At 38.8% G+C, this 23584-nt stretch overlaps 1 protein-coding gene across 3 annotated transcripts; it reads right to left on the bottom strand.

Annotated features, from left to right (window-relative positions):
- Window positions 1-7562: 7562 nt before the first annotated feature.
- LOC147567347 (uncharacterized) lies at window positions 7563-23368 on the bottom strand. Of its 3 annotated transcripts, XM_086669324.1 has the most exons (12): window positions 23036-23368; window positions 10703-10774; window positions 10575-10645; window positions 10386-10482; window positions 10248-10304; window positions 9984-10136; window positions 9798-9882; window positions 9558-9623; window positions 9403-9444; window positions 8897-8983; window positions 8162-8387; window positions 7563-7730 (listed from the first exon to the last, which is right to left on the bottom strand). In XM_086669324.1, exons 7-11 carry the CDS (start codon window positions 9877-9879, stop codon window positions 8344-8346), a joined length of 321 nt encoding a protein of 106 aa, XP_086525450.1. In that variant the 5' UTR covers window positions 9880-9882; window positions 9984-10136; window positions 10248-10304; window positions 10386-10482; window positions 10575-10645; window positions 10703-10774; window positions 23036-23368; the 3' UTR covers window positions 7563-7730; window positions 8162-8343. The 3 variants fall into 3 exon arrangements, 1 of the variants encoding a protein (XP_086525450.1); XR_015237653.1 differs by lacking the exons at window positions 7563-7730; window positions 8162-8387; window positions 23036-23368 and having other exon boundaries at window positions 8896-8983; window positions 9558-9633; window positions 10575-10790; XR_015237654.1 differs by lacking the exons at window positions 7563-7730; window positions 8162-8387; window positions 9558-9623; window positions 23036-23368 and having other exon boundaries at window positions 8896-8983; window positions 10575-10790.
- Between the last annotated feature and the right edge of the window lie 216 nt (window positions 23369-23584).

Here is a 23584-nt window from a genome sequence, read left to right as displayed (position 1 = left end):
TCATGTAACACAAGACTGGATGTATCTGACTATTTAATTGACGATGTAGAAATACATCTTACTGAAGTCAGGACCGAGTAAAAAATAACAGATTATGGCATTAATCTGAATAGAGCCGCATCAGTGATGCAGTCCCCCATCGAAGAAAATGATATCTATGGTAGTGAATATGAAAATCTTACTTGTAATGAGTTCGATCAATTACTCTATGATGAGTTTGACGAAATGATTGATCGAATTCATAACTCTCCTCAGTAGTGTTTTTACAATATTTTCAGTTATTGTAAATTTTGTATTATATTAGTATTTTACTTTTGACTATTTTATAGTAATGTAATATATAAAATTTACCTATTTTCTATCAGTATCTTATGTTTATTTTTATGTTCGTTAAGGTATGAATTGTAGAAGTACATTTTTGAGAGATGATGAAGATATTTGTCTGGCAGACAGTGGAACTACGAATTCCATCTTTCGAAATAAAAAGTATTTCTTGACTCGGAAATTGTTTAAGGCTAATGCGATTACTATCGCTGGTTCATCTAGTCTCATTGACGGCTCTGGCAGAGCAATTATAATATTACCAAGTGGTACGAAGTTAACCATTGACGATGCATTGTATTTAAACAGATCTTTGAAGATTCTGTTAAGTTTTAAAGACATACGTCGAAATGGTTATCACCTTGAGACTAGAGATAAAAATAATGAAGAATATTTATATATTACTTCAACTGCTTCAGGTTAGAAGCATGATCTCGAGAGATTGCAGGGGCGAGCCCACATAGGGGCCCGTGGGGGCGCATGCCCCCACGGCCCTAATGTGACTCGTATGTGTTAAATTACTCTTGCCACTATCTTATGTATCTATATTTCCACATTTTAACCAGTATCCTTCTCTAGCTCAACTGGTGAAATGCTTGGATTACATCGTGGAGGTCTTAGGATCGACCCACACACGCAACACATTTTTTTTCTACAATTTGCACCTAGAATGTTTGGATTTCAAGCTTGTTTTTTTACACTTTTGTTATAGTAAACATGTTATTAGAAAGAAAATTTTATCTTTACTTTTTCTTCCATTACGATCACATCATCTTCTCCACCATTGTTTTCTTAATCTTCACCACTATCTCTTCATCCATTCTTATGTTTTCTATTTTAATATTTTTTGCGAATCCAGTTGGAAGGAAGATCTCCAAACCATATTTATGAGAAAATTAGATATTACTTGTTGTACATCGAAATTACCATGGAATATCTAAACTATAAATAAAATTGTGTTAAAAATTTGTTTTTCGGTTCTACCGTGATCGTGTACTATAGAATTCTTTCACTAACTATAAAAAACGTGCCCCCACTCATAAAATTTTCTGGCCTCGCCACTGAGAGATTGGCAACTCTCTCCTCAGGATTGTATATTACAAGGATAAAAAATGTTGAATCGTATGTTGTCATAAACCAGAAGTTTTATGATCCAAGTGTGTAACACCCCTATTTTCTTGATATACCAAATTGGGTGGAAATAATAAAAATCTAGGTCAGTTTTGTTTAGATGAAATACTGGTGGGTTTAAAAACCCTAGTTCTCTTCACTTTTGAGGAAACCCTATAGAAAAGAAAGAGGGTGCAGCCGCTCCTTAGTGAAGGGAGGAGGAATAAAGAAGAAAAGTGATGGAAATAGAGTTCTCTAGTGAGAGAACAAGTCATGGTTGTGGTCTTAAAGTCATCTAAGGCGAAAAGAGGTAGATTTCCTATCTCCTAATTTTTTTGTAGGCTCTTTCAATTTATTCCATGATAGGTATAGTATTGTTAATCACATGAAAGAACGATTAAATGGCTTAGAGACTAGTTTTATCTAGAATTTCATAAAACATATAGAGAGGATAGTATTTCGGTCTAAATTCAACTTACATCTGGTATTGATATATGAATAATCTCAGTGTGATTCTTATATGTTCGGAAATGTCTGTTTGTCTACTTTCTAGTAGTTCAAACGGTTCGTCAATCCGAGTTCCGAGTGAAGAGTTACGATAGTTTTCGTACAAGATGTCAGAACAGTGTCTACTGCACGTCGGTTTATATTAAAATTGAATCTGGTGTAGATATATAACGAATCAAAGTGTGATTCTTATATGGTTGAAAAGGTCTCTTTGTCTACTTTCTTGTAGTTTAAACGGTTTGTTAATACGAATTCCGAGTGAAGAGTTACGATAGTTTTCGTACAAGGTGTCAGAACAGTGTTTACTGCACGTCGGTTTATATTAAAATTGAATCTGGTGTGGATATATAATGAATCTAAGTGTGTTTTTATATGATTGGGAAGGTCTGTTCGTCTACTTTTTAGTAGTTCAAACGGTTCATTAATCTGATTTTCGAGTGAGAAGTTATGATTGTTTTCGTACAAGGTGTCAGAACAGTCTCCAATGGACGAATTTATTGAGATAATTCACATGGTTTGCGTTCTTTAGGCAATGTATCTCCTAGGTAAATACCTTCTAGTGGTGAGTCCATGTTTGTTAATTATTATTTTTATTTGCTTGTTTGAGATTGTGATCCACGTGAGGATCTACTATGAGCATCATCCCTTCTGACTTGTTATGTGTTGTTGACTTGAATTGTTTGGTGAGCTTGTTTGTAATTCTTGATAAGAGTCAATGTTTGTTGTGTATTGGTCTGAGATACCTGAAGGAGAGTTTGATGATTGTGTCTTTCGACGTAATGTGTTTGTCGACGTACATGTCAAGTTTGTGGCTATAAAGGTTTACCTTAGTTAAAGGCATGATATTTTTTATCTGCTGAAAAAAAAAGGAAAGATCGTTGTATTATCAGGGTTAGAATTAGATTAAAATACGAGAACTAGAAAACCTAATAATTAATCAAATGACATAAATTATTAGTTTCGAGAGGGATTGGATAAATCTGATATATTATGTTAGTATTCACCGTTAAAATTCAGATAATGCCAATAATGAATATGAATGCAATGCTTCCTTGATTGGGGATTGAGCTTGCCTACCCGAGATTTAGGTTTGAGGAAATCTACTGCAGTTGGGTTTTAACCCAGCTATTTTGTTTTTCAGGTAGTGATTGTGCACTCATGGTAGGTGTTGCTCGTGGATCCAGTTTGAAGGTCTCAAATCTTCGATTTCAAAGCGGTTAGCTTGAGATTTGGGATTTGGGGCGCTAAAAAGTGTGACGACACTTTGGCATGACCGTTTGGGACACCCAGGATCTACCATGATGAGTAGAATAATTCAAAATTTAGAGGGACGCCCACTACAAAATCAAAAGATTCTAATAGGCAAGGATTTTACTTGTATACCTTGCTCATTGGGGAAATTAATTATAAGACCATCTCATACAAAAGTTCATATCGAATCTCCTAAATTTATAGAAAGGATCCAAGGAGATATATGTGGTCCTATTCACCCACCATGTGGGTTGTTTCGATATTTTATGATATTGATAGACGCCTCTGCTAGATGGTCTCATGTAAATCTTCCGTCTACTCGTAATAATGCGTTTGCAAGGTTGCTTGCACAAATTATTAGATTACGAGCTCATTTTCCTGATTGTCCAATTAAGTCCATACGCCTTGATGGAGCAGGCGAATTTACATCAAAGGCTTTTGATGCATACTGTATTTCAGTTGGTATTGATGTTGAACATCCTGTAGCTTATGTTCATACACAGAATGGTCTAGCGGAATCATTCATAAAACATATACAACTGATTGCACGTCCAATGTTGATGAAAACCAAGTTGACGATTTCTGCATGGGGATCTGCAGTATTACATGCTGCTGCTTTGATCCGCCTATGACCCACTGCGAATGGTCAACATTCCCCTTTGCAACTTGTTTTGGGCCATCAACCAAACATAGCGCATTTGCGTATTTTTGGATGTGCGGTGCACGTGCCAATTACACCTCCTAAACGGACAAAATTCGGACCTCACCGGCATCTGGAGATATATGTTGGTTTTGATTCACCATCTATTATCAGGTATCTAGAACCTACGACAGGTAATACTTTCACTGCAAGATTTGCAGATTGCCATTTTGACGAAACAATTTTCCCGCCATTAGGGGAAGAAAATTCGTCTGCAGTGAATAACAAACAAATTGAATTGTGTTGGAGTACACAAAGTTTATCTCATCTTGATTCTTATCCAAACAATCTGAGCTAGAAGTAGAAAGGATAATACATTTACAATGTGTTGCAAATAAACTACCAGATGCATTTAATGATGCTGCAAGGGTGACAAAATCATATATCCCAGCTGCTAATGCTCGTGCACGAATTAATATTCCTAAAGGACTAGGAGAAACTACTGTAGCAAATGAGTCGTCTAAGACACGTCAGAAACGTGGACGGCCAATTGGTTCTAAAGATACTATCTCTAGAAAGAGGAAGAACAAATCACAAAATAATAGTTCTCTAGAAGAGACTATTAATGAAACACCAACACTTTCCGAACAAATACCCCTTGAAGAGGGTGAAACCCTTGATGAGGCAGTATACCTAATAATGATGAAATCTCTATAAATTATGAATGTTCGAGATAAGTGTGAAATCGAAATGAAACAGTTGCTGATGAGGCATTCTCTTTTGCGGTGGCAACCTCAATTCTAAAAGAAAATGATGATTATGAGCCACGCTCTATTAAAGAATGTAGACAAAGACCCGACTAGTCAAAATGGAAAGACGCAATTCAGACAGAACTAGATTCACTCAATAAACGTGGTGTTTTTGGACCAGTGGTTCTCACACCTAAGGATGTAAATTCAGTTGGGTTCAAATGAGTTTTTATAAGAAAACACAATGAAAATAATGAAATAGTTCGCTACAAAGCACGACTTGTGGCACAAGGTTTTCAACAAAAACCTGGTATAGATTATGAAGAACATACTCCCCTGTTATGGATACAATTACATTTAGATGTCGTTACTGCGTATCTATTAGATGTCGTTACTGTGTATCTATATGACAATCTAGATACAAATATTTATATGAAAGTTCCTGAAGGATTCAAACTACCAGAGGGAAAACCACGTATCATGTATTCACTAAAACTTAATAGAGCTTTATATGGTTTAAAGCAATCAGGGCGAATGTGGTACAATCAACTCAGTGAATACTTGAGCAAGGAAGGATATATAAATGATCCTATTCGTCCATGTGTGTTAATTAAGAAATCATATACTGGATTCGCTATCATTGCAATATACGTTGATGATATAAATCTAATTGGAACAGTTGAAGATGTCTCAAAAGCTGCGGAATATTTGAAGAAAGGATTTGAGATGAAAGACCTTGGAAAAAGAAAATTTTGCATTGGCTTACAAATTGAGAGAAGTGAAAGTGACATACTTGTCCATCAAAATTTATATACAGAAAAAAAATTTGAAAAAATTTCGCATGGATACTGCATACCCTCTTAGTACTCCAATTGTTGTCAGATCTTTAGATACTGAAAAAGATCCTTATCGTCCTAAGGAAAATAATGAAGCACTACTTGGTCTTGAAGTACCATATTTAAGTGCAATTGGTGCTTTATTATATTTGGCTCAATGTACTAGACCTGATATTTCTTTTGCAGTAAATTTATTAGCCAGGTTCAGTTCGGCACCTACAAAGTGACATTGGATGGGAGTAAAGCATATTCTTCGATACCTTCGAGGAACTACTAACATGGGGTTATTTTATTCAAAGAATTCATCTGATGGTTCACAAGTAATTAGATACACTGACGCATGATATCTATCTAACCCACATAAAGGAGTTCACAAATAGGTTATGTTTTTACTAGTGGTGGTACAACTTGCTCATGGCGATCAAGTAAGCAAAGTATGCCCGCTACATCCTCTAACCGCTCAGAGATTATTGCTCTTCATGAAACTACTAGAGAATGTGTATGGCTCAGGTCTATTATCAGTCACATTAGAATTTCATGTGATCTTCTAAGAATTACAAAGTCACCTACCATTATTTATGAAGACAATGCGGCTTGCATTACTCAAATTAAGGAAGGATATATTAAAGGTGATAGAACGAAACATATTTCGCCTAAGTTATTTTTCTCGCATCATCTACAGAAGAATGGTGAAATAGATATTCAGAAGATACAATCATGTGAGAATTATGCTGACTTATTTACCAAGTCCTTACCTACTACAACGTTCAGAAAACTCGTACAAGGCATTGGAATGCGACCTGTGAATGATTTAATGTAAAACTACATCGGTCCACGATAGGATATTCATCAGGGGGAATGTTATCATCACTAGTACTAGATATCTACGCTCTGTACTCTTTTTCCTTCGTCCATTTTTGTCCCAAAGGGTTTTTCTGGCAAGGTTTTAACAAGACAACATTTTGCGTATCCAGCGACACCCAAGATATCAACTATTGACTCTCTTTTGTTCATTAGATTTTGTCCAACAAAGTTTCTCTGACAAGGTTTGTAATGAGACAATTATTTCGAATAGTGGTCATTCAAGGGGGAGTGTTGTGAATACTTTGGTGGCTGCCCACTATTGGATCATCTAAAAGAAGGATGAGGTGTACTCTTTGAATTGATAATTGTCAATTGTTTCCCAAGAGATTAGAACATGAGGTGCCCTTAAGCAGGAGATGAAGATAATAGTGTTACACCTCATCCCCACTCACTCTCGTACGTGTTAACTCTTTGGGATTCTCATTTGGGTATTTATACCCCTTCTCATGAAGCTTTTAGTAGTTATGAAGAAGGAAGTTGAATAAGAGTTTAAAGACTTAATTTACTCTCTCTGTTTCTTACATTTTATATCACTAAATAGTTTAGCAAATAGCAATCAATTTTCAATTTTCTATCACTAAACTATTTTTTTTGTTATGTAGTTTATTACCGACAATGGTTCCAATTTTAAGACTGAAGGCAAGATCTTAATGGAACAACATCCTAATATGTTTTGGACTCCTTGTGCGGCACATTGTGTCGACTTAATGTTGCAAGATATTGGTGATAAATTGCCGAAGATCAAGAGTGCTTTGAGTGAGTCTAAAGCGTTACAAAGTACATGTATAACCATGATAGAGGTTTAAACTTGATGAGGAAGTTTACTGGTGGGAAAGAGTTGCACCGATCTTGTGTGACTAGATTTGCTACTGCTTTTTACACAATCAAGAGTATTCATAGGAACATGGGTCATTTAGAAAATTTTTTTGTGTCAGATTAATGGACACAATCCGATATTGCTAAAAAGGTTGATGGTATGAGATGTGCAAGGATAGTAGTTAAAAATAGCTTTTGGGACAATGTGCAGTTCGCATGTCAAGTGTTGGCACCACTAATTGATGTGTTAAGGTTGGTGGATACAGAAGTGAAACCAATTATGATATATATATGAAGCAATGGTTATATCAAAGGAGCAAATTAAGAAGAACCTTGGTAGTGACCACATGACACGAGCCAAAGTTGGGGAAATTATTGATATCCGATGGACAGATCATTTTCATCATCCTTTAAATGTAGTTGGTTATTATTTGAATCCATTGATTTATTACGTAAAGGGACTAGGTATGACCCGTGCCTCCGGTACGAGCATTGATATTGAACGAGAATATGAAAGTTTAGACTATAATTTATAACAGGTTTATTCCTAATAATTTGACGAAACCCTGTCGCAAAATGCGGCAACTATTCAAGCTCAAGCGCAAAAACCTTAGCACAGGCTTCTTCTTGAGCGACCTGCTAACACATCATAAAAAGATCTCAAGTTGAAAGATGGTGAATTGCGAAGTGCCCCAGCGGTCCTATTTGAAAATTCGAACAATACTAAATGAGAAATGGAGGAATATATCGAGTAGAAAATGTATGTTGCATATACTGTGTTCAATATCTATCATGGAAAATCACTATGTAGGTCATAATGTTTTGAATTTTGAACCAAAAAAAGGTCATAATGTTTTGAATTGACCAGATATGTTACCATTGAGGTGCATAATACATATGAACCACGACAAATATATTGCTTACTAAAATTTCGAAGCAGCAAACTTGTTGTCACTCATAAGAAGAATGGAGTTTATGAAAAAGGAACAAAATTGAAGACTAACCTACTGGTGGCATTGTACAGTCATACCATTATTACGATAAGTAATTTTTGCCGAACTACGTACCTTTTCATTCTCAAGTTCCTTCCTCAATCTTTTCATTTCGCACTCCACGGCTTCCATCTTCTGCTCCACCATGCGAAATTGTAAAACAAACAGTTGTCATGATGTAATTAATCGACACATGCTATTAGATGCAAAATAGGAATGTTAGAGGTCTGCTGCTCTCCTTGAACTTGGGCTTCTAGTTAGTGAACTTTCTTCCCAAACATTACCAAGTTCTCCCTTGTGTCTACAGTTGCATGAAAGCATTAAGTATAAGCTTTACAGAAGTAGATCAAGTGTATACAGTGATCAATAGATTACTACAAATATTAATATTTGAAAAAGACAACTTCATAAAGATTTTCATGATTTCGAATGACTTTATCCTAATTTCTATTTATATTTTTAAGCATATCTATCTTCCACAGATTTATCTAGTGTTTCAGAACGTGTCATGGCAGCCCAAAAACAACCCACCACTACCAATATGTAGGTCTTCTTGAAAAGTCACAAACTCATAACATGAATATAAATGACTTCAATTGAACCAATTTTAGCATCATATTTGTAAAAGCATGGAATTTGAGGTAAACCAATTCAATTCATATTAAGAAGCATAGAAGTCTAAATACAAATCACCACAACTCTCTTTGTATCGAATAGATATCATTCACGGTTGATTCAACAACACGAGTGATATACTTCGAAATTACAATGAAGCCGTCAATGTGAAAAGTTGTGAAAAATGATTCTTACCGAGTAATGTTGCCGAAACAGATATTCGGGCATTTGGAATCTCCTTTTCGATCACTTTTGATACATATGATGTCTGGTTTTTCGAATCTGAAACCATAAAAGAGCACTTTGTTTCATCCAAAAACTGTGTCATGTTTTGACTTTTAGTCTTCTTTAGTTCATCTAAGCTTTTCATTTTCGTCTGAAGCTCATATATATATATCCAACTTTTTCATCTTATGGGATAAAACCTCAGCTATATTAAGAATCCACTAATAAAATCATAGCTAATAAATAGCGGAAAAGCTATGTCCATAACAAAAACACCTATTCTTTCTTCCTCATCATTTTCAAACTTGAATGACTGAATATATATATATATATCCAAGTTCTAGTGCAAATGCTTTACAAATTCTGGTCATATGTAGTTCCTTATCTCTCCAACTATAACAAAAAAGGGTAATGTAATGAGTTCGGCTAAGAATTTTATCGAACACTAAGTGTGTGTCAAATGTCTGAGTTATTACCGGTAATAGTGGCAGCGAAACCAGTTCCAGCAACTTCTTCCGCTGCAACAAAATTATTAAAAAACCAATTCATAGCCAAACTTAACAATCTAAATAAAATAGTATATAAGGTAAGAACAGAGACAAGCCAGGTGAAAAAGAACCAAGGAAAATACTTTCGAATTCAGGTACTTCAGAACCAATTCTCCAAATCCCAACCGTAAATGCAAAAAGTGATGAACCTAATAGATACTAAAGGAAAAGAAAATTAGTCTTCTAGGTCAATTCCCCTTCTGGATCCATGGGAACATCAAGTCACAGATAACACAAGTCAATTGTCGAATATGGCTAGTCAAAGCAGTATCAATTCCGGTCATTTCTAGAGTGAAAAATGTTGAGTTTAGATTAAAAGTCACCTCTGAAAGGATGCTTCAATCGCCACTCGTATCCATGAAGATCTTTCGCAACCAACTCTTGAGTTAGTGTCGCTTGATTCATGTCCTAAAAATAGCAAACCGCAAAGGCATAAGAAACCAGTGGGAAAACCAAAATCGACATGAAGGAATAAGAAAAAAGAATATGAATCCGGAACCCCAAATTACCAAAACAGGGAGGCATTTAGTTGAGTGTTTCTGGAAAATAGAGAGTCCACCATTAGTGCTTGTATCAGATGTAGTTAAAATTTTGCAGAATGAGTGAACAGTGGGTTTTGGAGTTTCAGGTAAAGAATCATCAGAACTGATTTGTTCATTTTGCTACAGAAACAAAAGGAGAAAGAAGACTTACAAAAGTGGCTAAGGGTATAACATAATCATAGCTTGAATTATAATCTTAATCTATTTTGGAAGAGTTTGAGAAATCCTTACATCATCTAAAGGGATTAAGGTAATTTGTGCATAAACTTCATCAGTTTCTTGCTCAGCCTAGAAATTTAAAACCAAATCAACAATTTGAGTGTTTAAAAATTAAGAAGATCATCACTAACAAGGAAGAAGAATCTCTACCAATAACTGAGTATTAATAACTCCGACGAAGGATCTTTGACGGAAGATTAAACAAAGGAATCCTCTAATTAAGTTCCTAGTTCGTTGAAGCTTCTAACTGCAAATCACACACCAAAACACTAAATTCGAAAATGAAAACAAAAGAGAAAAAATGACCTGGTTGTTGTAATTTGGAAGTTAAAGTTTCACCTGCTCTAAAAAAAATATCTACTGAAGGACCCCAGCACAAGCTTTCCATAGCTCAGTATCTAAGTCTTGACCTAAAAATCCATTAAAAACAGAAAGAAAATCCCATCGATTAAATGAAGAAAACATACCTGTGATCTCCATTGAAGAATTTCATCTTCAAAACCATAGCTCACTAATTTTTTTTTTTTCATTTGGATATTCTATCCAATAGATAATGGTAAAAAAAACCTAAATCCGAAACAACAATTTCATATGTCGGAAATATGGGGTAGATCAATGGAACTGTCGGGTAGAAAAGAACTTATTCACTGTGTCGTGGTATGGAGGCCACTGCCTTGAAAGTGATTTCGGAGTAACCGGGGTGCTAATTACTTGATTTCGATCACTCCATAAGGATTGACCACAACTTACTTCATCTGTCTGCACTAACAGAGATAGTAATGGAGATAACAGAACTCGAAAACTTAAACAATCAGAAAGAGGAAGATAGTCGAAATTGAGTTGTGTTCTTTTCTCTCTTGATTTGGGCCAGTATATATAGCCTTTGAGAAAACCCTAACCGCCTAGGAAACGTGGTAGAGAAGTTAAGGGAGTGGGAGATAAACTCGGAAACTAATTTGATTAACCCTACGAGATCAGTTAGAGATATACTCAAATACTGATTAGATTAATCCCACCGACTTAGTCAAAATCCGAATTTAAGTAAAACTACTCTTCGTGGCAAAAGAGTCTTTTCACTATAAGCTCCTAAGCTCCCGAGCACCCGAGCACTCGAGCACCCGAGCACTCGAGCACCCGAGCACACGGGCTCACGGGCTTACGGGGTCACGAGCACCCGAACACACGGGCTCACGGGCCACGACCCAAAGGCCCATAAGCCCAAATAGCCAAAGAGTCTAAATTGGTTAAAAGCCCAAATGCCTCACATGTGTGCGCGCACGTGTGGGAGCCTTCTCTACACCACCATGTGCTTTATAATGAGTTGTCAAACAACTTATTATAAGACACCTTTAGTGTCACTAGTTGAGAGATGTGGGACATTAATTGTCTAGAGAAAGAAAGCTTTGAATGCCATCTTCCTTCTAGAGGTGGACCCAACCCATGTGCTAACTAGAAGGCAAAGAGTCTTGACTAGTAGTGAGTGGGTGAGGCTCACTCTCAATTAATTATTAGATGGTAATGGGCCCAACCATGGAATCACCCAAATGGGTCCGACCATTATATAAACCTAACAATCCCCCACAAGATGGCTATCAAAGACTTTTGACTGCTAAGCTGGAAGTGGGACATGTACTTAAGTGTTCAATATCTTTCGATTTGAATTGACACATAGTGGAGTGAGGCAACAACAAAAAATAAAACAACCAAGTGAAATTACTCTTGAACTTGGAGATTTCTGGCTGAGACCCCCACAACACATACGATACCCGGTGAGTTCTGCGTTCTCCGCGATTCGTTCATGTTCATTAAGTAGGCCCTGAACATACCTTGGGACTGGTGAGGTTTTTAGAAGACTGTTGTCTGTCTTCTATAAAGGGCGGCCTTCCACCCTCGGGCTCACGTAGGTGATCTCTTTGAGTCTACCTCATCGTAGGCTCTGACCCCTTACTCGGGTCCGAAATCATTAAGAACTTTGGGAAGTTCATCCTCACCATCATCAGCAGCTAAACACCATATAATCCGTCTCAATAGGACCACCATTACGGTAATGGATATATTAGCTATCGGTGTATTCATCAAGTCCGCCTCATTAGAACCACCACAAAGGGCTATGAATACATTAAGAGCCTTAGGCTCATCCTTAGGTCAAACTCTGACCCCTCAATGGAGCTCTGCTAGTTTTACTCTAGCTGACTCCGCTCCACGTCACAGGAATGGAAAATTAGCACAGAGGCTTCAACCCCATTCCCTTAGACGTTTCGAGAACTAGTCTCCTCGTTAGGCCTTTAGTAAGTGGGTCTGCCAGATTCTGTTCTGACCTCACATAATCCAAGGTTATTACACCATTTTTCTGCATATGCTTTACTGCAGCATGCCTTATCCTGGTGTGTCTCTTCTTGCCATTGAATACATTATTCTTTGCAACTGCAATTGCAGCCTGTGAGTCACAATGAAGGGAAATTGGTGTAGTTTCCCTTCCCTATTGTGGTATGTCCCCCAAGAGACTCCTCAACCACTCTGCTTCCTGACTTGCCAGTTCAAGAGCGATAAATTCAGACTCCATAGTGGAACGTGCTATGCATGTCTATTTGGAAGACTTCCATGATACAACACTTCCACCCAACACAAAAACATAACCACTAGTTGAACTGACTTCATCATTGTTAGTGACCCAGTTAGCATCACAGTAGCCTTCCAGCACTGCTGGGAACTTTCCACAATGCAGGCCTAGATCAATTGTGCCTCTTAAATACTTAAGCAGGTGATGAAGTGCTCTCTAGTGTTCCTCACTAGGGTTATGTGTGTATCTACTGAGTCTATTTACCGCGAATGCAATGTCAGGTCTGGTGTGATTCATCAAAAACATCACACCTCCTATGATCTTAGCATACTCAGATTGTGAGACACCTGGACCTTCATTCTTCACCAGAGTTGTGCTAGGGTCATAGGGGGTTCTGATGCACCCGAAAAGGTTGCACACCCAAGCGGAGGTATCAAGTAGTAATCCAGCAAAGCCGGGATCGATCCAAGGATAAAAGGTAGTTTGGATATCGAAGGGTCTTGTCCCTCGGTCTAGATATTTCAAGCTAACTTAGACTAAAAAGGAAAGGAAACAAAGATAAATGGGGGTTTGATCGAATAAGGTGATAAGAGAATAAAGCAAACAAGTAAAATAAACTAAACTAAACAATAAAAGTAAACGGGCGAGAGAGATTCGAGAGAAGAGTCGAAGGAACAAGAGTCGGGAGACGGTAAGACTCGATTCGGGCAACAAATAAGTCAGAGAGGTGTCGAAGTCCGGGAATCCATAATGATAAACCTACGACTATGTGTAGTCCGATTTGATGTGTCGAGGTACAATCGATATTCGACTCCTAAAGTAGATGTCTCTAAGTACTATGTATATCCGGAGATCATACTTAGTCAAACAAACGTCTAAATCGGCTAATCCCGAGACATCGAAAGTGTCGTCTAGTCGCCTAACTATGTGAAGTGCATGACAAGACACATGAAATTATGACTTAGACTACGATCGATATCGAATACTTCGTTTCGTCTATTAACTATGCGAAGTGCATGACAAGACACATGAAAATACGATCAAAACGATAATCGAAATAAATGAACATCAATTTGTAATCAAAACATCAAATCATATTAAACATAATCACGAATTCATCACATTTCATCTCATATAATCGACACACTAAAGTTAGCTAAATATGGTGATTGAATAAGAAATGAAAAGAAAATGATGAGAGAATCCCCCTTTTTCGATGTGGTTCGAGGCTAAGATCGTCGGAAAATATGAGTTTTTAGTTGCAGCCGACCTCCCCTTAGCAATTTTCTGGGTTCCCCATAGCGACCACCATCATCTTCTCCATTTAGAACACAACCTCCATTAAAGCTACCCTAGCTTTCTCTCTTTAGAAATTTCAACCCAAACCAAAATCAAACAACATGGGAAGCTAGACAAAGTGATGGGGAGTAAAAGCCTTAAGGTTTCCGGCCAAGAAAGTGGCCGGAAACCCTAGAAAATTCCGGCCAAAGAAGGTGAGGGAATCCGGCCAAAACCCTAGATCCGGCCTCATCTCTCTTCCCGAGCCGCATATGAGTAAACCCTAGGCGTCCCGTGCCATCTTGGAAGCATCCGAGCAGGTTACTCGCCCTCCCGTGCTGCTGTCCGGCCGTCCCGTGAAGCTTCCATCCCGAGCTGGAGCAGCAGCTACCCGAGCAGACCTGCTGTTGTGCCGAGCAGCTCTCCTGCTGCTGCCGTGTTGTTGCTGGTGCTGCCGTGCTGTTGCTGCTGTTGCAGCTCTCCCGAGCAACCTTCCCGAGCAGCCCGAGCTGCTGCTCGGCCGGCCAAAGCTAGGCCGGCCTAGTGTGCTGGCTGGCCTATGCTTTGGCCGGATCCTCCTTCTTCTTCTATCTTGTCTTTCTCTTTCAAACCCTCTTGATGAAGAACCCTAACTTAAGAACCCTCTTGCCTTTTTTCTCTCTTTCCTTCTTGGTTCTTGAATGATCAATGAAGAAGAAGATGAATAGTAACCTAACTGGGTTCCAACCCTAGACTTAGTCAAACTTGACTAAGTCTTTAGACCACAAATGGGTGCCCATAAAATCTCTACACAATTCTTCTTCACTTAATATTTCTTGGGCTTGGTCTTGGTTTTGGGCTTTGATTTAGAAACCAAGAGAGTGCCTACATCCTTGTCTCTACATCTTCAATTCTCACAAAGGACTAGAATACCCTCAGACTTCTTTCTTCCACATCTTCCCCGTCCGAACTCCGAATTGAATACCGTTTTCACCGTCGGACTCGTCATTGACTATACTTGTCATTTGATTTGCTTGAAGTCTTTTTCTCTCATTTTCGGCACATGAAATGATAGTGATAATTCGCTACTTTTATTCTGAATCACTCGCTTAACTCCAAAATAAGTACCTAACATGAAAAACACATAAAATATTATTGATAACACTAAAAAAAAACTAATTAGTCTAAGTTAGGCTCTCCAAATGTGACATTTTCGTGTCACATCAAGATCCCCAAACTTAAACATTGCTAGTCCTCAAGCAAATAAAACAAAATAAAAGCCTAACTCACTTTCGGAGGCATCCCGGTTGCATTTAGCGTATGCAACAAGCCTTTAAACCTCTAGGTTACCCCTAAAGGACGAGTGTCGTCTCGTGAGGGTTTCTATAGATGACACCCACAAACATCGTGGTTTCAAATACACAAGGGTCCAAAATCCAAATCATTGATAAACATGATTCATATAGCAAAGGGTTTAAGCATGTCAACACATAATGAATCAAGTAAATAAGTTCTTGTAAAAGCTAAAGTCCTCTTCACTAATGATCTTACCCTAAAATGCAAGTGTCACACCATAATGAGCAACATCTATGTTCCGAAACCACAACGCCTTGATTCCTAGTTTAGTACATTTCGCCTCGACTTCGGCCTCATGGGCATACACTCCAAATATGAAATCACTCAAGAATGGTTCGCTCGTATGTGTGAGTGTGATCACTAACATGGACTCAACACATAAAAAGGGGTGAGGACAACATTTTGGAACGAATGATCTTCGAAAAGGAATTAGCCACTAAATGGAGTGGGGAAGCTCACTCACCCTTCTCACCCATTCTACCCTCTAAGAATGCCTTCCAAAGGTTAACGGATACTAGAGATGGATGACGATGGAGGATTCTCGAGAATGTCGAACTCTTCATAATAGAACCTCTTAAGCACTTCCACATTCGCTTCTTGCTTCGAATACTTGTTCATGAACATACACACAAACACACATATATACAATCACATCACTCACACAAAAGAGCTAACATGCTCAAACATACACATAAACCACTTTATTTCATTTCTCTTTTTTTTTCCATCACTTTTGTTTTTCGCTTTTTCACTTTTTTTTTTCTTTTTCATAACATAAATACAATCAACCAAAACAAAATACAACACACACAACTCTATTCTTACAATCAACTTTTTCCATTTCATACTTGCTTTGACATTCTTCATTCTTTCTTCTCATGTCTTCATTCTCGGGATATAAGATGATGGATGATGATGGAGTATCCGCTTTCCTCTAGTTGACACTCTTATTGGGTTTCATGGACTACAAGGGCAAGGTTAATTCGCTATCCTAATGTCACTCTTAGTGGCTAAGGAAGTTGAGCACACGAGATCAAATGAGCTCTTTTAATTGTGCCTCTTAAATACTTAAGCAGGTGATGAAGTGCTCTCTAGTGTTCCTCACTAGGGTTATGTGTGTATCTACTGAGTCTATTTACCGCGAATGCAATGTCAGGTCTGGTGTGATTCATCAAAAACATCACACTTCTTATGATCTTAGCATACTCAGATTGTGAGACACCTGGACCTTCATTCTTCACCAGAGTTGTGCTAGGGTCATAGGGGGTTCTGATGCACCCGAAAAGGTTGCACACCCAAGCGGAGGTATCAAGTAGTAATCCAGCAAAGCCGGGATCGATCCAAGGATAAAAGGTAGTTTGAATATCGAAGGGTCTTGTCCCTCGGTCTAGATATTTCAAGCTAACTTAGACTAAAAAGGAAAGGAAACAAAGATAAATGGGGGTTTGATCGAATAAGGTGATAAGAGAATAAAGCAAACAAGTAAAATAAACTAAACTAAACAATAAAAGTAAACGGGCGAGAGAGATTCGAGAGAAGAGTCGAAGGAACAAGAGTCGGGAGACGGTAAGACTCGATTCGGGCAACAAATAAGTCAGAGAGGTGTCGAAGTCCGGGAATCCATAATGATAAACCTACGACTATGTGTAGTCCGATTTGATGTGTCGAGGTACAATCGATATTCGACTCCTAAAGTAGATGTCTCTAAGTACTATGTATATCCGGAGATCATACTTAGTCAAATAAACGTCTAAATCGGCTAATCCCGAGTCATCGAAAGTGTCGTCTAGTCGCCTAACTATGTGAAGTGCATGACAAGACACATGAAATTATGACTTAGACTACGATCGATATCGAATACTTCGTTTCGTCTATTAACTATGCGAAGTGCATGACAAGACACATGAAAATACGATCAAAACGATAATCGAAATAAATGAACATCAATTTGTAATCAAAACATCAAATCATATTAAACATAATCACGAATTCATCACATTTCATCTCATATAATCGACACACTAAAGTTAGCTAAATATGGTGATTGAATAAGAAATGGAAAGAAAATGATGAGAGAATCCCCCTTTTTCGATGTGGTTCGAGGCTAAGATCGTCGGAAAATATGAGTTTTTAGTTGCAGCCGACCTCCCTTTGGCAATTTTCTGGATTCCCCATAGCGACCACCATCATCTTCTCCATTTAGAACACAACCTCCATTAAAGCTACCCTAGCTTTCTCTCTTTAGAAATTTCAACCCAAACCAAAATCAAACAACATGGGAAGCTAGACAAAGTGATGGGGAGTATAAGCCCTAAGGTTTCCGGCCAAGAAAGTGGCCGGAAACCCTAGAAAATTCCGGCCAAAGAAGGTGAGGGAATCCGGCCAAAACCCTAGATCCGGCCACATCTCTCTTCCCGAGCCGCATATGAGTAAACCCTAGGCGTCCCGTGCCATCTTGGAAGCATCCGAGCAGGTTACTCGCCCTCCCGTGCTGCTGTCCGGCCGTCCCGTGAAGCTTCCATCCCGAGCTGGAGCAGCAGCTACCCGAGCAGACCTGCTGTTGTGCCGAGCTGCTCTGCTGCTGCTGCCGTGTTGTTGCTGGTGCTGCCGTGCTGTTGCTGCTGTTGCAGCTCTCCCGAGCAACCTTCCCGAGCAGCCCGAGCTGCTGCTCGGCCGGCCAAAGCTAGGCCGGCCTAGTGTGCTGGCTGGCCTATGCTTTGGCCGGATCCTCCTTATTCTTCTCTCTTGTGTTTCTCTTTCAAACCCTCTTGATGAAGAACCCTAACTTAAGAACCTCTTGCCTCTTTTCTCTCTTTCCTTCTTGGTTCTTGAATGATCAATGAAGAAGAAGATGAATAGTAACCTAACTTGGTTCCAACCCTAGACTTAGTCAAACTTGACTAAGTCTTTAGACCACAAATGGGTGCCCATAAAATCTCTACACAATTCTTCTTCTCTTAATATTTCTTGGGCTTGGACTTGGTTTTGGGCTTTGATTTAGAAACCAAGAGAGTGCCTACATCCTTGTCTCTACATCTTCAATTCTCACAAAGGACTAGAATACCCTCGGACTTCTTTCTTCCATATCTTCCCCGTCCGAACTCCGAATTGAATACCGTTTTCACCGTCGGACTCGTCATTGACTATACTTGTCATTTGATTTGCTTGAAGTATTTTTCTCTCATTTTCGGCACATGAAATGATAGTGATAATTTGCTACTTTTATTCTGAATCACTCGCTTAACTCCAAAATAAGTACCTAACATGAAAAACACATAAAATATTATTGATAACACTCAAAAAAGACTAATTAGTCTAAGTTAGGCTCTCCAAATGTGACATTTTCGTGTCACATCAGGTTCTCACAGGATTCACATCATAGGAGTTGAACTTTCTCAGTATTTGTTCAACTTAATGAGGTTGACTTAGAAGATGCCATCTCGGGTTCTCTTGATTTTGACCCCTAGTATGACATCTGCCTCTCCTAAGTCCTTCATCTCAAACTTAGATGACAGAAAGGTTTTTACCTCATTCACATCATCTTCATTGGCACCAAAGATGAGCATGTCATCAACATACAAACATATGATGAAATATCCAGACTTACACTGTTTATAATATACGCATGAGTCTGAGTTATTCACAGTGAAGTCATTGCCCAACATGGTATCATCGAATTTCTCATACCATTTCTCGAGTGCCTGTTTTAGACCATATAGGGACTTCTTCAGTTTACATACCTTGCTCTCTTGACCAGAGATTACAAATCCCTCTGGTTGAGACATATAAATCTCCTCATCTAGATCTCCATTCAGGAAGGCAGTTTTAACATCCATTTGATGTATTACCAGGTCATGCATGGCAGCCAACGCGATAAGAGACCTAATTGTGGTGATTTTACTCACTGGGGAGTAGGTGTCAAAGTAGTCAAGTCCCTCTCTCTGTGTAAAGCATCTGATCACCAGTCTGGCTTTATACTTATCTATTGTCCCATATGGCCTCATCTTTTTCTTAAAGATCCACTTACTGCTAATAGGTTTACACCCTTTAGGTAAGTCAGCCAACTCCCACGTATGATTGACTAGGATAGAGTCTAGCTCACTTTTTATGGCCTATTTCCATAAGCTTGCATCTAGTGAAGTTATGGCTTCATGATAAGTCTTTGGATCAGTCTCAATTAAGAAACTAGATACGAACTGATTGTTAAGCAAGTCTACACCTTCAGATAGAAAAGCTGTAATGAAATCGGGACCAAAAGTTTTCTCTATCCTACGTCTCTTACTTTTCTTAAGTTCTGTTCCATCTTCCACACTATCAGTGGTAGAACTAGATGGGAGCATACTGTTACGCACTTCTCCATGTATGGGTAAGTTAGTAAGTGACGAATCATTCATGGTGATATTTTCAACAGGTAGTTTCAAAGGAAACTCATGTTCAAAGAATTCAGCATCTCTAGATTCTGTTATTGTTTCATCTTCCAATAACATGAATCTATATGCTGGACTATTTTGAGCATAACCAATAAATACAGAATCAACTGTCTTTGGTCCGACACTGACTTTCCTAAAGTCAGGTATACCCACTTTGGCCAGACACCCCCACACTCTTAGAAATTTCAAATTATTAGCATAACCTTTCCATAATTTGTAAGGTGTTTTGTCTAGCCCTTTATGAGGTACTCTGTTGAGTATGTGGCAGGCAGATAAGATCGCCTCCCCCCACAGTTCATCGGGTAAGCCTGAGCTTAAAAGCATGGCGTTCATCATGTTTTTGAGTGTCCTATTTTTCCTCTCAGCAACACCATTCTGTTGTGGCGTATAAGGAGCACTGAATTCATGGATGATTCCATGTTTTTCATAAAATGATTTAAGGGTGTTAGAGTTATACTCTCCTCCCCTGTCAGACCTAAACCTCTTTATTTTTCTGTCTAGTTGGTTTTTTACTTCAGCCTTATAATTCAGAAAAGCTTCTTCAGCTTCATCTTTAGACCTTAGGAGGTAAACTTTCGTGTACCTAGAGTAGTCATCTATGAAGGTAATGTAGTATCTCATACCTCCTCTGCTAGCTAGGTTTCTGAAGTCAGCTAAGTCTGAGTGTACTAGTTCTAAAAGTTCTGTCGTTCTAATTGTGACATTCTCAAAGGACAGTTTCGCGTGTTTAGCTTCTACACATATGGGACATCTAGTGTGATGATCAAGATCGATTGCACTGATGATTCCATTCTCTTTAAGTTTCTTAATAGAAGCGTAAATAACGTGTCCTAATCTACCATGCCATAAATCAGAAGACTCAACGATATAAGCAGAACTAGAATTATTATTAATTTCTGAATTGACGTTCACTACAAAAAGCCTCCCACTCAGATATCCCTTCCCAACAAAGACCCCATTCTTAGAAATTACAATTTTATCAGACTCAAAAACTAATTTTAAACCAGCTTTGTTGAGAAGAGATCCCGAGATCAGATTCCTCCTTAGGGTGGGCACGTAGATAAAATCGTTCAGAGACAGATTCTTTCCAGAGGTGAGTTTCAGAAGAACCTTTCCTTTGCCCATGATTCCAGCTTTTGTAGAGTTGCCCATGTAGACGATGGATCCATCGTTCATCTCCTGGAAGGTCTGAAACATCTCTCTGTTTGCACACATATGCCTGGAAGCTCCTGTGTCTAGCACCCATTCATGTTTGCTTTCCACCAAACAAGTCTCGGCTACTGCAGCAATGATCTCTTCAGGTTCAAAAATATTCAGTACAACAACGTTTGAGCGTTGGTCCTTCCTCTGGTTGCACTAGTATGCCTTATGTCCTGATTTTCCACAGACATAGCAGAGACCTTTCGATTTATGGATCTTCGAGTTGGACTTGACTCCTCCAGTCGTACTCTTTCCAGACTTCTTCTTCTTCTTATTAGTTTTTGACCTGTCTTTGTTTCCAGAGGAACAGATTCAACCAAGTTAGCAGTAGAGGAATTCAAAGAGAGGTTAGCAAACTTATCCTTGAGGCGATTTACCTCTTCAGTCCTCATGTGACTGATCAGCTCCTGAAGGGACTTGTCCTTCTTCTTGTGCTTCAGATGGTTTCTGTAGTCACTCCAGGATTGAGGAAACTTTTCCAGCAGAACATTGGCTTGAAGGATTTCACACATCTTCATGCCTTCAGCAAGTATTTCAGCAACCAGGTTCTCATACACATGAACCTGCTCCATGATTGAAGAGTCATCGTTGATTTGGAACTGTAACCACTTTCCCATGATGTACTTCTTCCTTCCAGCATCGTCAGCTCTATATTTCTTTTGAAGGGTATCCCAGATATCCTTAGCAGATTTGTAGTTGACAAACAAGTCGAATAACTTGTTGTCCATATGATTCAACAGATGTCCTCGAACAATTTTGTTGTCTTTCTGTTGTTTGACAACATCACCATTCGAAGTAGATGACCTATCCTTAACAGGGGTAATATCGATGTCGATTGAAGAACTAGTGGATAAATCTTCGAACAAAATATAATCAACGTCGAGTTGTTCGAAGAAGATAAGCAGCTTCTGTGACCACCTCTTGTAGTTAGTTCCATCAAGAGGCATCATCTTTGACATATCAGGTAGGGTTTTGAGATTAACAGCAACCATTGATCAGAAAATCACTTTCAAATTATTGGAAATATGGGGTAGATCAATGGAACTGTCGGGTAGAAATGAACTTATTCACTGTGTCGTGGTATGGAGGCCACTGCCTTGAAAGTGATTTCGGAGTAACCGGGGTGCTAATTACTTAATTCCGATCACTCCCCAAGGATTGACCAGAGCTTACTTCCTCTGTCTGCACTAACAGAGATAGTAATGGAGATAACAGAACTCGAAAACTTAAACAGTCAGAAAGAGGAAGATATCCGAAATTGAGTTGTGTTCTTTTCTCTCTTGATTTCGGCCAGTATATATAGCCTCTGAGAAAACCCTAACCGCCAAGGAAACGTGGTAGAGAAGTTAAGGGAGTGGGAGATAAACTTGGAAACTAATTTGATTACCCCTACGAGATCAGTTAGAGACATACTCAAATACTGATTAGGTTATTCCCACCGACTTAGTCAAAATCCGAGTTTAAGTAAAACTACTCTTCAAGGCAAAAGAGTCTTTTCATTACAAGCTCCCAAGCACCCGAGCACACGGGCACACGGGCTCACGGGCTCACGGGCCACGACCCAAAGGCCCATAAGCCCAATTAGCCCAAATGGCCCAAACAGCCCAAATAGCCAAAGAGTCCAAATTGGTTAAAAGCCCAAATGCCTCACTTGTGTGCGCGCGCGTGTGGGAGCCTTCTCTACACCACCATGTGCTTTACAATGAGTTGTCAAGCAACTTATTATAAGACACCTTTAGTTTCACTAGTTGAGAGATGTGGGACATTAATTGTCTAGAGAAAGAAAGCTTTCAATGCCATCTTCCTTCTAGAGGTGGACCTCACCCATGCGCTAACTAGAAGACAAATAGTATTGACTAGTATTGAGTGGGTGAGGCTCACTCTCAATTAATTATTAGATGGTAATGGACCCAACCATGGAATCACTCAAATGGGCCCAACCATTATATAAATCCAAAATCATATCAAACAATCTATAAATTAAAAAACAATTTTACCTTCTATGTAGGCAAAGACATGAGAGAAGGGAGAGAGAACGATTGAAGATGAGGAGACGCGTTTACGTTGAGTGTAGAGAGAGGGAAGAACAAAGTTGTGAGAGGCGAATGAAAATGGAGGGTTCAGACGCTTTTGTGTGTTGTTGAAAGGGGTTATGACGATGGATGAACTTCGTTAACCATCAACAATCAGTGATGCCAACCGAATGAAATGAAGAAGATGAAAGATTCAATAGTTGATGAATCAGATAGAGAGAGACAAAGTACTTGAACTATCTTCGTTGAAGAATCATGGTGGCAAATGGAGAAGAAGAAACGACAATAAGAGAAACAGAGAAAGTCGGATAGAGAGAAAGAGAAAGATGAGAAGGGTCAGATTGAGGGACGTCCGTTTGAAGGAAAGATTGAGAGAGGGTAACCAAGGGTCAACCTGACGGTTAGCAGAGATCCGTTAGATATCAACACACATGGCAAATCGGAGGGCGAGATTTACTCTAGTCAGCATATGGGAATATTAAGTTTGTCCTAGTCAGATTGTCCTAGTCACAA

Source organism: Eschscholzia californica, unplaced genomic scaffold (genome assembly GCF_041429995.1).
Source record: "Eschscholzia californica isolate CP2 unplaced genomic scaffold, dmEscCali1.0.p SCAF_1, whole genome shotgun sequence".
NCBI classification, from domain to species: Eukaryota; Viridiplantae; Streptophyta; class Magnoliopsida; order Ranunculales; family Papaveraceae; genus Eschscholzia; species Eschscholzia californica.
Note: the sequence above shows the minus strand (reverse complement) of the source record. Positions and strands in the feature narration are given on the sequence as shown.